The 14,370-nt window shown below is 52.2% G+C and overlaps 1 protein-coding gene across 2 annotated transcripts; it reads right to left on the reverse strand.

The window, feature by feature from the left end:
- Positions 1–2,280: 2,280 nt before the first annotated feature.
- tmem104 (transmembrane protein 104) lies at positions 2,281–14,014 on the reverse strand. Of its 2 annotated transcripts, XM_030090378.1 has the most exons (10): positions 13,785–14,014; positions 12,960–13,017; positions 12,707–12,828; positions 12,537–12,618; positions 11,552–11,645; positions 10,174–10,254; positions 9,951–10,050; positions 8,918–9,014; positions 5,228–5,321; positions 2,281–4,817 (listed from the first exon to the last, which is right to left on the reverse strand). In XM_030090378.1, the coding sequence occupies exons 2-10, from the start codon at positions 13,002–13,004 to the stop codon at positions 4,054–4,056; spliced, it is 1,479 nt and encodes a 492-aa protein (XP_029946238.1). In that variant the 5' UTR covers positions 13,005–13,017; positions 13,785–14,014; the 3' UTR covers positions 2,281–4,053. The 2 variants fall into 2 exon arrangements, with proteins under 2 accessions (XP_029946238.1, XP_029946239.1); XM_030090379.1 differs by lacking the exons at positions 12,707–12,828; positions 12,960–13,017; positions 13,785–14,014 and adding an exon at positions 13,099–13,103 and having other exon boundaries at positions 12,537–12,635.
- Positions 14,015–14,370: the final 356 nt, after the last annotated feature.

Genomic DNA, 14,370 nt, shown 5'->3' on the forward strand with positions numbered 1-14,370 from the left:
CACCAAATGGCAGCACGTTGCAGCTATTATTAAGAAAAATTGTCTCAAGTCTACAGGTGAAAAGGAGTTGATAGCAGCAGCAGAGCCTAGCATGGGGGGAGCGGGGGGGAGCGCGTGGGGGAGGACAGTTACGCTACAAATGCAGAGAGGTTGATTGACACGTTAGAAAACCAATAGATAACAAGGCTACCTTGTTATTGATTGGCTAAAGTAATGTTGGTTTTACAACGTCCGGAGTTGATTGTTTATTTTGTTTTTTGATCACGATAAAAACAAGGCTGCTACAGCTTAGTAACGTCATTTTTTTTTAGCTTGAATTCATTTTTGTTAGTAATAAAGATCTTCTATACAACCTTTAATCGTTTCTCCTGATTACAGTTTAAGTCAGGGGTGTCCAACCTTTTTTGACCCAAGATCTACTTTTCAAATTGCCAATCATGATCTACCTCGTCCAGTTGGGGGGAGGGGGGGGATATTAGGGAAACACCCTAATGGGGGAAATGTATGTGAACACTGAATCCTCAGAGTCAGTGAGCCTTGCCATAATGAAATGTCCAGTGTACTCAGAACAGAGGAAAACATTGTTTAGAAATTTTGAAAAGTTGGGACTAAAAACATTTTCACTTGCAACAACACTGGGTGAGGGACTGAGTGAGGGGAGGTTGCACGGGCAGGAGTTCACTTTCTTTTGATAACGGGTCTGTACAGCAGGATTTGGGCCTCAGAAGATGAAGCTGTAATGGCACAAATCACCTGTGTGTGGCAGCAATGCACCGAGTTGTGCCTAGTCTGCCGGAAAAAACAGAAGAAGAAGAAGGATCTGGGTCCTGGATGGTTGTTGGTTGGTTGAGTTGCTGCTGGTAGGTTGTTCGGTTGCCTGGTTGTGAGTGAAACTCGTCACCTTCCCGTCTCTGAGTTGCAGCAGCAGTGACGGTGACCTTGAGTGACCTTGGGAAACGGTGCTCTGCGTGTTTCCGTTTGACCACGGGACTCGCTCTCAGCTCAACCTGCTGCTCGTGCGCCCTGTTGGCCGCAACGCTGGAGGCGTCGTCTGAGCGCCGCTCAGCGGGGCAGATGGCTTCAGACGAAACGGAGCAGGTGGAGCGGGCGGAGGAGGGAGGCCGGCAGTATGTCGTCCATTCATTAGAACCGCGGCCTGAATCCCAGATGAGGCTCGAAGGAAAGGACTTCAAAGCAGCAGCAGCCTGAAGGAGGAGCCGGCGAGCGGCATGCTAATGCCAGGCTGCTTCAAAGGGCGACGCCCGCTACACCCGCCACGCTCCGTCAGCTGTTCTCCAACCAGACGCCTCAGAGTTCAATCTGCTCACCAGCTGAACGGCTGGCCTGGAGTTCCACGATCACACCAAACGTGGTGAAGAGCAGTGGTGAGAGAACATCCCATAATGTCCGTCCGCCCATAAAGTGAACAGGTAGAGCCAGGGAGTGACGGAGTTTTCTGGAAACAGTCTGACTCTGTGGAGAGTCTGTCTTTACAGTAATGTGTGCTGAAAGAGTCTGAAACCACTGAACCGTCACTGTAGCGCCACCTGGGTACCAAACCTGGACCACAAGAACTACACACTCATGTTTTTCAGCAAAGAATATAAGAAGTGTGAAGTTACCGAGTCGTACTTGAAGGCTTCTTCGTACTGATGCAGACAGAAAAGCTTTAGAGGGCAGACGTTACTGCCAGACCAAAACTCAGCCGACGAGCCAAACAACAAGGTCTTACCTTCCAGAGAACCGTCAGAGCTGCTGGACTGGAGCACGATGCTACAGGACTCACTTCCTCCTGGATCCTGATTGGTGGGGGCCGGTTCGACTCCCACCAGGACTAGTTCCACTCTTGACAGGACCAGTTTGAATCCCAAGGGGACCAGTTCGGTCATGATGGGATTTTATTGAATCCCAATGTGACCGGTTCCTGTCTGAATTGGAATGGTTCGAGACCCGATGGGGCCAGTTCGAATCTAAGCAGAACTGGTTCCAGTTCTGAGCCAAATGAGACCGGTTCCAGTCTGAACGGGTCTGGTTCCAGCCGGTTCCAGTTCCAGTTTCAGTCAGAACGAGACATGAACAGAAACGTCGGTGGACTGAGTGGAAATCCAGACGTTCAGATCCAGTTGAACTCCAGACTCCGTTCCAGTCTTGGATCTGCCGTGAATCCCTTCCCGTCCGGACTTCAGTTTTCTCCAGGACCCTTTTCAACTTGGTTCTGGATGAATTGTGTTCTAATGGTTGCAGTAACGTCAGGAGAAAAGACCAGTGAGTCACAACAAGCAGCTTCAGCGTCAGTCTCTTTATTCCGATCAAAATCACAAATGATGGAAGAAAAACAAACCGTTGTTCTAATATGGATCATAAAAAAGACCAAACAGAAAACCAAACAGCGGAGAACATGAAGGACGAACACCGAGAACATGCAGGAGGAACATTTACAGTCCTGAGAAAAGGCACGAGAGACCAACGCAAACTGCAAACACATCGACTGAACAGCAGGTCCGAGATGGAGCGGAACGTCAGAACCAGGACCATCAGAACCACGACCGAGCAGAACGTCGGAACCAGGACTGTCGGAACCAGGATAGAACAGAACATTAGAACTAGGACCGAGCAGAACCCGGCTGCAGAGCTTCAGAATGAGTTCTCAGTGTGATCTGCGTGATCGGAGGGAGAAAAGAACGTTGCAGGGAGAACAACTTGATTTCAGCTCTTCTGCCATAAAAACAAGTTTGGATTCGTCGAGTTAAAAATTAAAACAAGGCTCAAAACAGGAAATCAATAAGAGACCAGGTTTGCCTTCAGCTCAGGCGCTCTGTGTTCGATTGGTTCAGTCTGAGATAAATCAGTTAAATTAGATCCTCAACTGATAAAAACCAGAACCTGTCAGAGAATGCTTCGAGGATTAAAGTGCCTTCAATTCGTCTCATTCACACTGCGAACGTGTTCACAAGGTCACAAAGAAAAAAGTGATCAATCGCAGTTAATTCACGCCGTTCAGAGGTGTATTTATCGCAAAAGTAAACATGACGACGTATCGGGTTTAGCCAACATCGCGAAGCAGATTTTACTCTGAAAAGCTTCAGTGGGCGAGACGTTCTACTGGGAGGTCTGAGCATTGAGCACCGCTAACGTAGTACTGCTAACGTAGCAGTGCTAAAATAGCATCGCTAATGCAGCAGTGCTAAAGTAGCATCGCTAATGCAGCAGTGCTAAAGTAGCATCGCTAACGCAGCACCACTAAATTAACATCGCTAACGCAGCACTGCTGAGGCAGCACCGCTTAAGTAGCATCGCTAATGCAGCACCGCTAACATAGCACTGCTAAATAGCATCACTAAAGCAGCACCACTAAGTAGCATTGCTAATGTAGCACCGCTAACATAGCACCGCTAAATAGCATCGCTAACGCAGCACTGCTGACGAAACCCTGCTAAAGCAGCACCCCTCACGCAGTATTGCTAACGTAGCATTGCTAACGCAGCACTGCTCCAGTAGCAGTGGATCGGCATGCTCATGCTAACACCCATAAATCGCTCTTAAAACCTCCTGATGAAGCTCAAACACTGACGCTAACAGAAACCAGCGGCTCCTCAGACTTTCAGCTCTTCTTTAGCAGGGAAGGGCAATAACAGCTGCTAACGCTAACGCTAATGCTAATGCCCAGGAGTAGCTCCTCCGAACCGCTCGGAGGAAACAGTCAAAGCTGCTAATGCTAAAAACATCAGCAGCTGCGAGGACTGGCTAAGGAAGAGTGAATGTTAAAGGAGGCGCCGGGAGACGCTGATAGAGGGGGCCGGAATCAAACCGTGTTCCCTCCGATGTCCAAATGAACCGCTTCAACTCTTAAAGTGGTTCCCAGGAGAACCGAGTTCTTTACAATGTGCAAATCATGTGAGCTCCACGAGAACGTGCGTGAAGTGATTCCCTTTCCGCGTTCCGTCCGTGGAAACGTTTGGTCCCGTTAGAAGAGGTTTCAGATCTCAGAAGGCACACACACCGGAACCGGCGGCGCAGCGGCCCGGACCGGCCCGGACCAGTGCGGAACCCGCCTCACTTCTTGGTGTCGGTCAGAATGATGTTGGCGGTGACGAACATGAGGCAGAACGTCGCCCACAGCAGCACGAACCACACCCAGAAGGCGTGGCGGAACGGCGAGCGGTGCTTGTTGACGGCGTCGCGGCCCACCACGGGCTCCAGGTGGCGCCGGGCGTGGTACACCAGGAAGGCCGGGACCACATACTGGATGCCCGTGCCGGCGTACGCCCCCGTCACGCCCACGAGGGACTCCAGGTTGTGGGTGCAGAAGGCCACGGTGATGGGCGGCGCCAGCGTGATGAGCGGGAACGCCACGCGGTCCACCACCCAGGGGTAGGTGCCGCCGTCGCGGTGGAACAGCGTCTTCCAGTTGTTGCGCAGCGTGACGGCGATGATGGGGAAGTTGGTGCTGATGGTGAAGACGGGGAACAGGCCCAGGAAGTAGCGTAGCACCGGCACGTCCAGCACGCGGCAGTCGTCGGTGAAGTTCAGCGTGTACATGTCGTGCAGCAGCGCGCCGTCGAAGCAGAAGATGGCGGTGAAGGACAACAGGACGTAGAACAGCAGGATGAGGACGTAGTCTGCCAGCACCAGCGCGCCCACGCGCTTCTTGTCGGAGATGGGCGTGACCAGCGACGGCAGCGAGTGCTGGCACATGAAGGAGTACACGCACACGCCGAACAGGTTGGGCACGCCGGAGAAGGACGCCGCCGGCGGACGGCCCTCGCCGGCGCCCTTCCCGATCCGGATCAGGGCCAGGATGATCATCATGGTGAACGCTGCAAGAACCCGGAGAGCAGTCAATGACAGCGTCACACGCTAATGCAGAAATATGTTAGCTTAGAACCTTAACAGAGCCGCTAATGCTAGCAAACATTAGCGGCCCTCATCTTCTGTTTAAAACAATAGAGACGGTTAGAGCGCCAACTGCTCCTACAGCTGAGATATGCTAATGCCAACAAGTTTACGACTTAATCTAACCACATTCAGCTAGCATGACGAGGGACAGATGCTAATATTAACTGCTCCTACAGCTAGGAGATGCTAATGTGAGTTAGCAGAAGCCATTTGGTCCTCACTGGAAGATCAGTGGAAGATGCTCTATAATCTGGACACAGGTTGAATAATTATCATTCTGAGGTTCTTGGTCTCAGACAGACGGAGAACCAAGGGTTCCGGCGGTTCTTACCGATCCAGCGCATGAGGGAGGTGAGGATCTGCAGGTATTTCGTCTTCTGGGCACTGAAGAAGGTGAAGGGACCCAGCAGGAGGGTGAAGGCGGCCTGCAAGACCAGAAGAGGCTCAGAACGCAGCAGCAGAACCGGACTGGTGAGAACAACGTTCTACCAAGAAGTCAGAGAGGAACCAGAGAGGAGGGACGGCAAGAATCCAGCAACCAACCAGCTGAGCAACACCTGACACCATCCAATCCAAACCTGGCACCACCTAAGCATGGCACTCCCTGAACCAAACCCGGCACCACCCCAACAGTCCTGGACGCTGTCAGATCGTCAATAAACGTGAAAAAAATACATCAAAATCCAAAACTCGTCTGATCAAACAGAGTTCCTCAAGAGAGCAGATTAAAGAACCACAGAGACGAAGAGAACCAGTGAAAGATGGAACCGCTCCTCCACCAACTCCACCCGAGACCATCTGACCGCAGACTGAGAACCGGATCTCAGCGGAACCCCAGAGAACCGGAACATGTCACAGTGCCAGAAGCTTCCGTTCCTCCAGACGACCTGACCGACGGCCCGGTCCCTGAACGCATCGCGTCAGCGGAACATTTCGCAGCATGCGGCTGGGTTCTCGCAGCTTCATTCCGTCGGGCCGAGGCAGAGTGTGAGGAGATTACCGGGGATTAGAAACGGCGGCTGATCACAGTAATGGCGACAAACCAACGGGCGCCAGGTGGCGTCGCGTTCTCCGCCTGTCAGTCCCTCACAGGCGGAGCGGCTGTTGTGGATTTGTGCGGCTGAGCGGTGCGGAGACGGCGAGGACGGCGCTCCGTCTCTCAGCAGCAGCTGCCGCCGGTTCTCCGGTAAGTAATTAACGGTTGGAGTAATTAGCGGGCGGAGTCAGCTGGACGCTGGTGGCACAGATGTCCTCTGGTCCCTCCGGACGCTTTGGTCCAACTGTCCGCTGGACGACAGACGCCGCGGATCCTGGATTCATTAACGGGCCGACGCTGGAACGGACAAAGTTCAGTGGAGTGACCGTCCAGAGTCCAGACGGGTCCTGGTGGTCCAGACGGGTCCAGTCCCAACCAAAACCACTTTATAAAACGACTTTAGACAAACCAATTAATAAGAACTACTATTATTCATATTTTCAGTATTCATAGGGAATGAAGATGGACAGATGGATGTTCAGACGGTGGAGGGATGGACGGATGGACAGATGATGGATGGACGGATGTTGCTTCATGAGGACCTGAGTGTCTCTGCTGCTCATCAAGTCCCTAAAAATCAGGTTTGAATCCGTTTCCTCCTCAGCAGCAGCTTCCTGCAGCGGCCACCAGGCGGCGCCGCAGAGCCGTCAGTCAGGAGGACTGGAGGACAGACCGATGGAGCGCCCCCTGCAGGCTGGACAGGCTCCACACGGGCTCAGGAATAACATGCAGCTCTTTCCTCTACAGTAGCCTGAACTATGAGGGACAGAGAGGGACTGGATGGAGAGGGACAGGACGGAGAGGGACGGAGAGGGACGGAGAGGGACAGGACAGGCCTTTCAGTGCTGTGATAAAAGGTGAGAATCAAACACTGGCGCTCTGAATGAAAGACAAAAGACAGAGACAGAGCCCAGAAAAGTCTCGGAGACACAGGAGAGTCCAGATATCAAGTCAGGCGATTTCAGGGGGAATATGGGGGCAGGTCCTGGAGTGGGGGTCATGGAGGGGGGTTCAGGACGGAGCAGTCATCCATCACACCCTCATTAACATAAACGTCTCCAGATTGATTCATTTGGTTCTCCACAGGCTTCATGGACGTAATGAAGATTCATGGTTTCTTCTCCGTCTGATTCATGAGAACCAAACCTTCAGCATCAGAGAACCTGGAACACTCCGGCTCACTGACATCCAGACTGTAGAGCATCGTCCTCCTCTAGCTGATGGGCGGAGAAGGAGGGGCGGGAGGAGCAGCGGGCGGTCTGCGGTCCGATACCCAGAGAACCAGGAAGTCTGAATCCTCACCTCAATCCGGACGGGGCAACGCCACCCAGTGGGGCAACGCCAGCCAGCGAGGTGCCACCCAGCGGGGCAACGCCACCCAGCGGGGCAACGCCACCCAGCGGGGGCAACGTCACCACCAGCGGGGAACCTCCAGAGAAGGACCAGCAGGTCGAGGTGACGGAGGCCTTGACAGAGATCAGATCCTAGATCCTGGACTCTCCAGCTCCGCTGGCTCCTCTCTCTAGCAGAACAATAACTCCTCTAATCAGGGATCAGTCAGTCCAAGTCCCTGGTCTTCCTTCCAGACAGATGAAGGTCCAGTTTTCCCGGTGCAATGACAGGCTCCACACCCAGACCAGGAGACCTGGGGGGGCACTAAGGGCTGGAAAGGCCTGGAGTGGACCAGCAGGGTCCAGCAGACACTGGTAGAGTCCAGTGAGGGCCAGTAGAGCCTGGTAGACCCTGGTAGAGCCCAACAGAACCTGACAGGACTTGGTGATTCAGCCTCCATGTTCACAGCTTCTCTGAGAGTTCCTCAGCAGCAGGATGGAGTCTGATTTATTAAAGATGGATCATTAAAAAGAAAAGAGCAGCAGCTTGAAGTCACTCCCTCCTGGTCTGACCGCCGTTTTATGATCCTGATTTTTTTATGTCACATTAGTCTGATGATAGAAATCATCGGTATGAACTGCTGATCATTTATCAACTGATGAAACTTAGTGGATAATAATGAAAAAATCACTGACCTGGATAAAACGAGAGAGAGAGAGAGAGAGAGAGAGAGAGAGAGAGAGAGAGAGAGAGAGAGAGAGAGAGAGAGAGAGAGAGAGAGAGAGAGAGAGAGAGAGAGAGAGAGAGAGAGAGAGAGAAAAGAGAGAGGATCCAGCATTACAGTTAAACTCAGGAGGGAATCAGACTTTGGCTTCTGAACACTTGGAAGACGTGAGAAAAGCTCGAAGGAGGAGAAATTAATCCAGAGGAGAGAAAGATGAGCGTGACGGGAGAGATGAGCGAGGCTTTGGAACGTTCCGCCACGTTCCATCACGTTCTGTCATGTTCTACCACGTTCCACCTGGGAGGAAAACGTGAGCTCGGCCAAGAGCTTTGTTTATCAGAGAACGTCCTCAGCTCACCTCCCAGAACAACACAAGACGGTCTGGCTGTAAAAACACACAACAGACACGGCTGTATCGCCACACAACAGACGGTCCGGCTGTCCCGCCACACGACAGATGGTCCGGCTGTATCGCCACACAACAGACGGTCTGGCTGTATCACCACACAACAGACGCTTCAGGTGTATCAAAACAACAGACGGTCCGCCTGTACTGCCACACAACACACAGTCCGGCTGTGTCGCCACACAACAGACGGTCCGGCTGTGTCGCCACACAACAGACAGTCCCGGCTGTGTCGCCACACAACAGACGGTCCGGCTGTGTCGCCACACAACAGACGGTCCAGCTGTGTCGCCACACAACAGACGGTCCGGCTGTACCGACACACAACAGACGTTTCAGCTGTACTGACACACAACAGACGTTTCAGCTGTACCAACACAAAACAGACGGGCCAGCTGTATCACAACACGGTCCGGCTGTACCGACACACAGACGGTCCGGCTGTATCAATACACGACAAACATTCCAGTACAAGTAGAACCATCAAACAGAACCCTCAGAACAGAGCTGGACCGGTTCTTACCAGAAACACCCTGTAGGCGTCCTTCCGGGTCAGCGGACCCCAGCAGATGTCGGTGTCGTTGTACTTCACAGTCCCGGCGCTGCAGGAGTGGTTCCCACTGCACGGACACACAAACACACAGACATGGATCAGCCTGTGGGCGGAGTCATGCTGGACAGAGTCAAACAGAAGAAGAACAAGAAACCTGAAGAAGTAAAACCATCGCAGGAAGCACGTAAGGCCCTGGTATCACCACAGAGCTTTGTTGGACCTGGTTTACTGTGGTTCCTGTGGATCGGTTCTTCCTGATTGTTTTCAGTTTGTATTTTCAGGGGTTCCGGATGGTTCCAGTCCTACGTGGAGCCTGTTCCTGGACTCCTGAACCTGAGCTGCTGGTCTGAGAGGAACCATGAGGAGCAGAACACCGAGAATGCTGCTCCAGTCTGATAATAAAGAGCCGGGGCCCCGGGCAGAGGGGGGGCAGAGGAGGGTGGGGCGGGGGGGAGACCCCCCACGGGGCAGAGCTTTATTACCTCCATCTGCTGGACTGAGGCGGTGGGGGGTGGAGGACGGTGAAGGGAACTTCACCCCCACCTTAATTGAGCGGTCAACGCTCAGAAAAACAGGCAGACTGGAAAAACAACTTGTTCTCTTGAACTGGGAGAACCGGGAACAGAATCTGTGCGGCTTCATGCTCCAGCTTCCTGTCTCCAGAACTCATCAGCCATCAGCCAAGTTCCCCGTCAGAGATCCAGCTGACGGCAGAACCTCCGTGTGGAGAAAGTCGCTACTTCAACCAGGCTGCAGGGCTGAAATGAGATCTATGCAGACCTGGGGTCTGGAACCAGCAGTTCCAGGATGTTACCTGGTTCCACGTAGTCCTGGTGTGCAGCAGTGTGAACTGCTAAAATCCATGTGTGAAGACAAATTGTCTACATGTGGTGCAGGTCCAGAACCCCACCCCCTCCCACTTGCAGGTCCAGAACCCCCCCCCCCCCCCCCGGCCCCCCTGCAGGTCCAGGACCCCGGCTTGGGCCCCGGCAGGTGGTCTTACCAGGTGACCTCCATCAGAGAGATGGGGACGGCTGCAGCGTAGATGGCCAGGTCTCCATACAGGTAGACGATGATGCAGATGTAGAACATGTTGACTCCAACTGAGGAGGAGGAGGAGGAGGAGGAGGAGACGGGAGCTACGTCAGGCTACGTCAGGGTCAAGGGTCAACACCACGAGGCACAGGAGCTAAATCAGGCTCCGTCAGGGTGAAGGTGGAGTTTACCTTTGTTGAAGAACATGGAGGCCATCTGACCCATCTCCACCCGCTCCACGATGTCGAACTGATCCACGTGACCCGAACGTTCTGCAGACAGAACACAGAACCAAAATGATAGATTATGGGAGGATTATTGGAGGATTGATGGATTTTTGGAGGATTATTGGAGGAATAATGGATGATTGGAGGATTAATGGATTATTGGAGAACTGATAGATTATTGCAGGATTGAAGAATTATTATTAGAGGCTTATTGGAGGATTGAGGGATTATTACTGTTACTGGAGGATTATTGGATGATCGATAGAGGGATACTGGAGGCAGAGTCCTGCACTGGGTCGGGTACCCGCAAACACAGCTGATTTGCGGGTGGTTTTTAAAAGCTTTTTTTTTTCCTCGGGTTCGGATCTGGGTGGGAAAAATAACTTGCGGGTCAGGTCGCGGGTTGTAGACTGACTCATGAGAATCAATATAAAATAATAATAAATAAAATAAAAACGTTGTGACCCACCTGCTGCGACTGTCTGCAGCACTGCGGCTCTTCTGCAGTCATTCCCGGGATTTTCAGTTGGTTGAGCAAACTACAGAAATCTTGGTCTTTATTTACTCTCTGAGGGTCGCTTCCGCTACTTTGTGACAGTCACTGGCTCAGCTGTTTAATCGCGTTTCACCATCTAATAACACAATTTGTGATTGGACGAGAGCATCAAACGTTCTGCCGCCGTCTAACAAGCGCCACTTCTAAAACAGTTAATAGCCATTTAGATATTTGAGGAATAAATGGATAAAACGTAGAACTATCACTTTGTAATGTTCCTGAAGTGTTCAAACATTACACAGTGTTTCCCTGATGGATTACTTTTCTCCCCGATGGATTCTAAAACACGTCACGGCTCGTAGCTGCTGACCGCCGCTCAAGTCTGGACAGAAAGGAAGTCTATTACACACGTAAAGTTACCTTTGAGAGATTAAAAGTTTAAAAGCTTTAAACGTAACAAACGAGCGTTTTTCCAGTTGTATGGGAGAAGAACACGCAGGGCTGATGATTCATGACTGAAGTCAGGCTTTTATTGGAAGATCTGCTTCGTTCAGGTGTTGTTTACTCACTGGCAGCTGACCTGTGGCGACATGCTGTTCAGTATTCAGACAAAATGACCCAAAATGATGACTTTAAATACGGGTTGCAGGTCGGGCTGCGGGTCGTGTTTCAACAGGTCGGATCAGGTCGCAGTACTAATAGGGCTGATGCACGGGTTTGCGGTTTGGTTGCGGGTTTGTACGTCCCCGGGTCGGGCCGGGGCGGGTCTTGAAAATTGGACCCGTGCAGGACTCTGACGGGAGGGTCGAGGGATCCTCCCTGCTCCTCCTCCATACAGTCACTCACGGATTGAGAGGATGGGTTTGGTCTCTGGTTCTGGTCGACCTCGACACAGAACGTCGTCGTCCGAGTACTCTGAGGAGGAGTCACTGTCCTCCACCTGAGGGGGGGGGGGGGAGGAGGAGCAGGAGGAGGAGGAGGAGGAGGAGGAAGGAGGGTGGGGGGTAGAAGAGAGGGGGGGAGATAACAGTGAATCTGTGTTTTCTGTTTCTCCGGACAAAATAAAGTTACGGGAATCAACACTGCTGTGTGTGTGAGAGAGACAAAGAGAGAGAGAGAGAGAGAGAGGGGAGAGAAAGGAGAGCTGGAAAAAGAAGAAGTGAAAGAGGAAGAAGCGGACGAAGAGGAAGTGAAGAAGAGGGAGGAACTGAAGATGAAGTGAAAGAGAAAGGAATAAGCGGAGGAAGGTGAAGGAAAAGAAAGAGCAGGCAGAATGAACCAGCAGACGGAGGAGGAGATCAGAACGCTCCATGCTGTCTGGGATCCATCGATGAGATCGTCTCTCCTCCGTCTCCACCGGACCTCCAGTGTTGAAGTTGGTTTCACATTCACAGTAAAGTGGAGTGGAAAGTCACCTCCCCCCAATGGGAAACCGACTTCATCACCGGACCGATGGACACCAGATCGATTAAAACAATCAGATCGACTCACTAATCTGATTTAATCTCCTGGATTGCAGAACAATGTGGATCTTTTAGTGTTTTATAGTAAAAATGGAAGAAAAACATTCTGAAAAAATTAACTCAAAATAAATAAACCATCATCCATCATCATCATCATCATCATCATCCAACCACCACCCTACAGTCTCCCTGCAAAACCTCTGAAGACCAGCAGGGGGTCTCACTGTGTTCAAAGTGTGTGGCTGTGTGTGTCTTGTTCCACCTGTTGACTCAACTATCATCTTTCTTTGCATCTTCTGTTTGAACACACACACACACACACACACACACACACACACACACACACACACACACACACACACACACACCTCCTCCTGCTCCCTCCTCTTCCAGCGCAGCTGGGCGTTGGCAGCGGCCATGGCCTCGATGACGAAGGTGGTGGTCATGTAGCTGCAGAGCGAAACAGACTGACGTGATCTACTGATCTATAGATCTACTGATCTGTGATCTACTGATCTGTGATCTGCTCCCGGCTCACCTCATGAAGGCCAGGACGGAGATGAGGCCGACGCTGAGCGCCCAGCCGGCCGTGGCGAAGGCTCTGGGCATGGTCAGAGCCCCGGTCCCCACGATCAGGTTGAACATGTAGACCAGCCCCACCTGCAGGGGGCAGCAGAGAGCCGTGAGGAGAGCGGGGCGGCGGCGGTGGGCCGCCTGCTGAGTCGGCGGGCCGCCTGCTGAGTCGGCAGACGAGGCGACACCTCACTTCCTGTTTCTGCCGGGATACTCACGAAGGCGGAGTACGGCTCCCCGGTGTCTGTGATCCCTCCGGCCATGGTCAGTCCACACCTGGGGGGGCAAGCACATCTGGATCACACATCTGGACCAGAGGAGACACAAACACATCTGGACCAGTGTAGAGACACAAACACACATCTGAATCACACATCTAGATCAGTCGAGACACAAACACACATCGGTATAACAAGAGACAAACATCTGTATCACTGAAGAAACAAACATCTGGATCCGTGGAGAGACTCCTTCAGAGAAGGAAGATGTCTTCCTATCTGCTTCTAACTACCTGCTGGTGAAAAATTAATGGCTCCACAGAGAAAGGGGTCAGAGGTCAGAGGTCAGTCTACGACTGTCGCTGCTGTCAAAACTTTTCTTTTGTCTTCTTGATTACACCTGATTGGGCCTGAAACCGTTGATCTTTATCGATCCTTCTGGGATCAATAAAGCTCTTCTTCTCCTCGAGCCCAGAACCAAACTCCCCTCTCACTTCGTCTGATTCTTCATTGTCCTCCGTCCCTGCAGACCTGCTCGCGCTCCACTAAACCAGCTGGCATCTCTTCCGGTCAACTCGGGTTTCTTCTTCAATTCGGCGTCGATAAATCTGAGTTTAAGTTTCCAGTTTTAGTGGAAGTGTGGATCATGTGAGCAGCCCCCGGTCCGGTCCTGTTAACCTCCCTGAACCCAGACTGTCTGTTCCGGAGCTTCAACACGTCGCGTGCTGCTGCTGCCGAGTTCCGGGTGTCTGGCTGAATTTAGCGAAGCTTCATCTGGAGGGGGGTTACGGTCCTCCAGATGAGGCTCTTCAGAGGTGAACTCACCTTCCCGGGTCTGTCTGTTAGCTCCGCCGCTAAGCTAGCAGGCTGCTCCGGGGATCGAAGCCTCTCCGGCGGACAGACGGCGCCCTGTCTGCCGGCTCCCGCACCTCATGAGGCGGGCTGCGGGTCCGGACGGCTCCGCGGGTCCAAACAGGTCCGACAGCCGAGAGGAGGAGCGCGAAAACACGACCAGCGACCGAGGAACAGCTGGACGCGGACACTGTCCACTTCCGGTAAACACCTCCGGTACATCCGGTTCACTCTGTCACAGTAAAAGACCACGGGAAGAGTTTTATTCTGAAAGACGCGCTTTCATAACTTTTTTGTGATTATTATGATTATTTTATTGTGAAGATCTAATGTAATTAGACGGAAAACGAGGCTTTCTCCAGTAAAATCACATTTTGGGACAAAATGTTTCATATTTTAATCGCCGAGTTTCCGCCCCTCCGTCAACTGAAGGTGAGACAAACCGAACGCACCCCCTGCACGTTACCTCCGTCACATGACGGTGTCGTGATCTGCTCACCTGGAATTTCCTGTTGCTCTGTGATTTTTCTTTTAGCTCTTTACCGTTGAAATGAGCATG

The sequence above is a fragment of the Salarias fasciatus genome, chromosome 4 (genome assembly GCF_902148845.1).
Source record: "Salarias fasciatus chromosome 4, fSalaFa1.1, whole genome shotgun sequence".
NCBI classification, from domain to species: Eukaryota; Metazoa; Chordata; class Actinopteri; order Blenniiformes; family Blenniidae; genus Salarias; species Salarias fasciatus.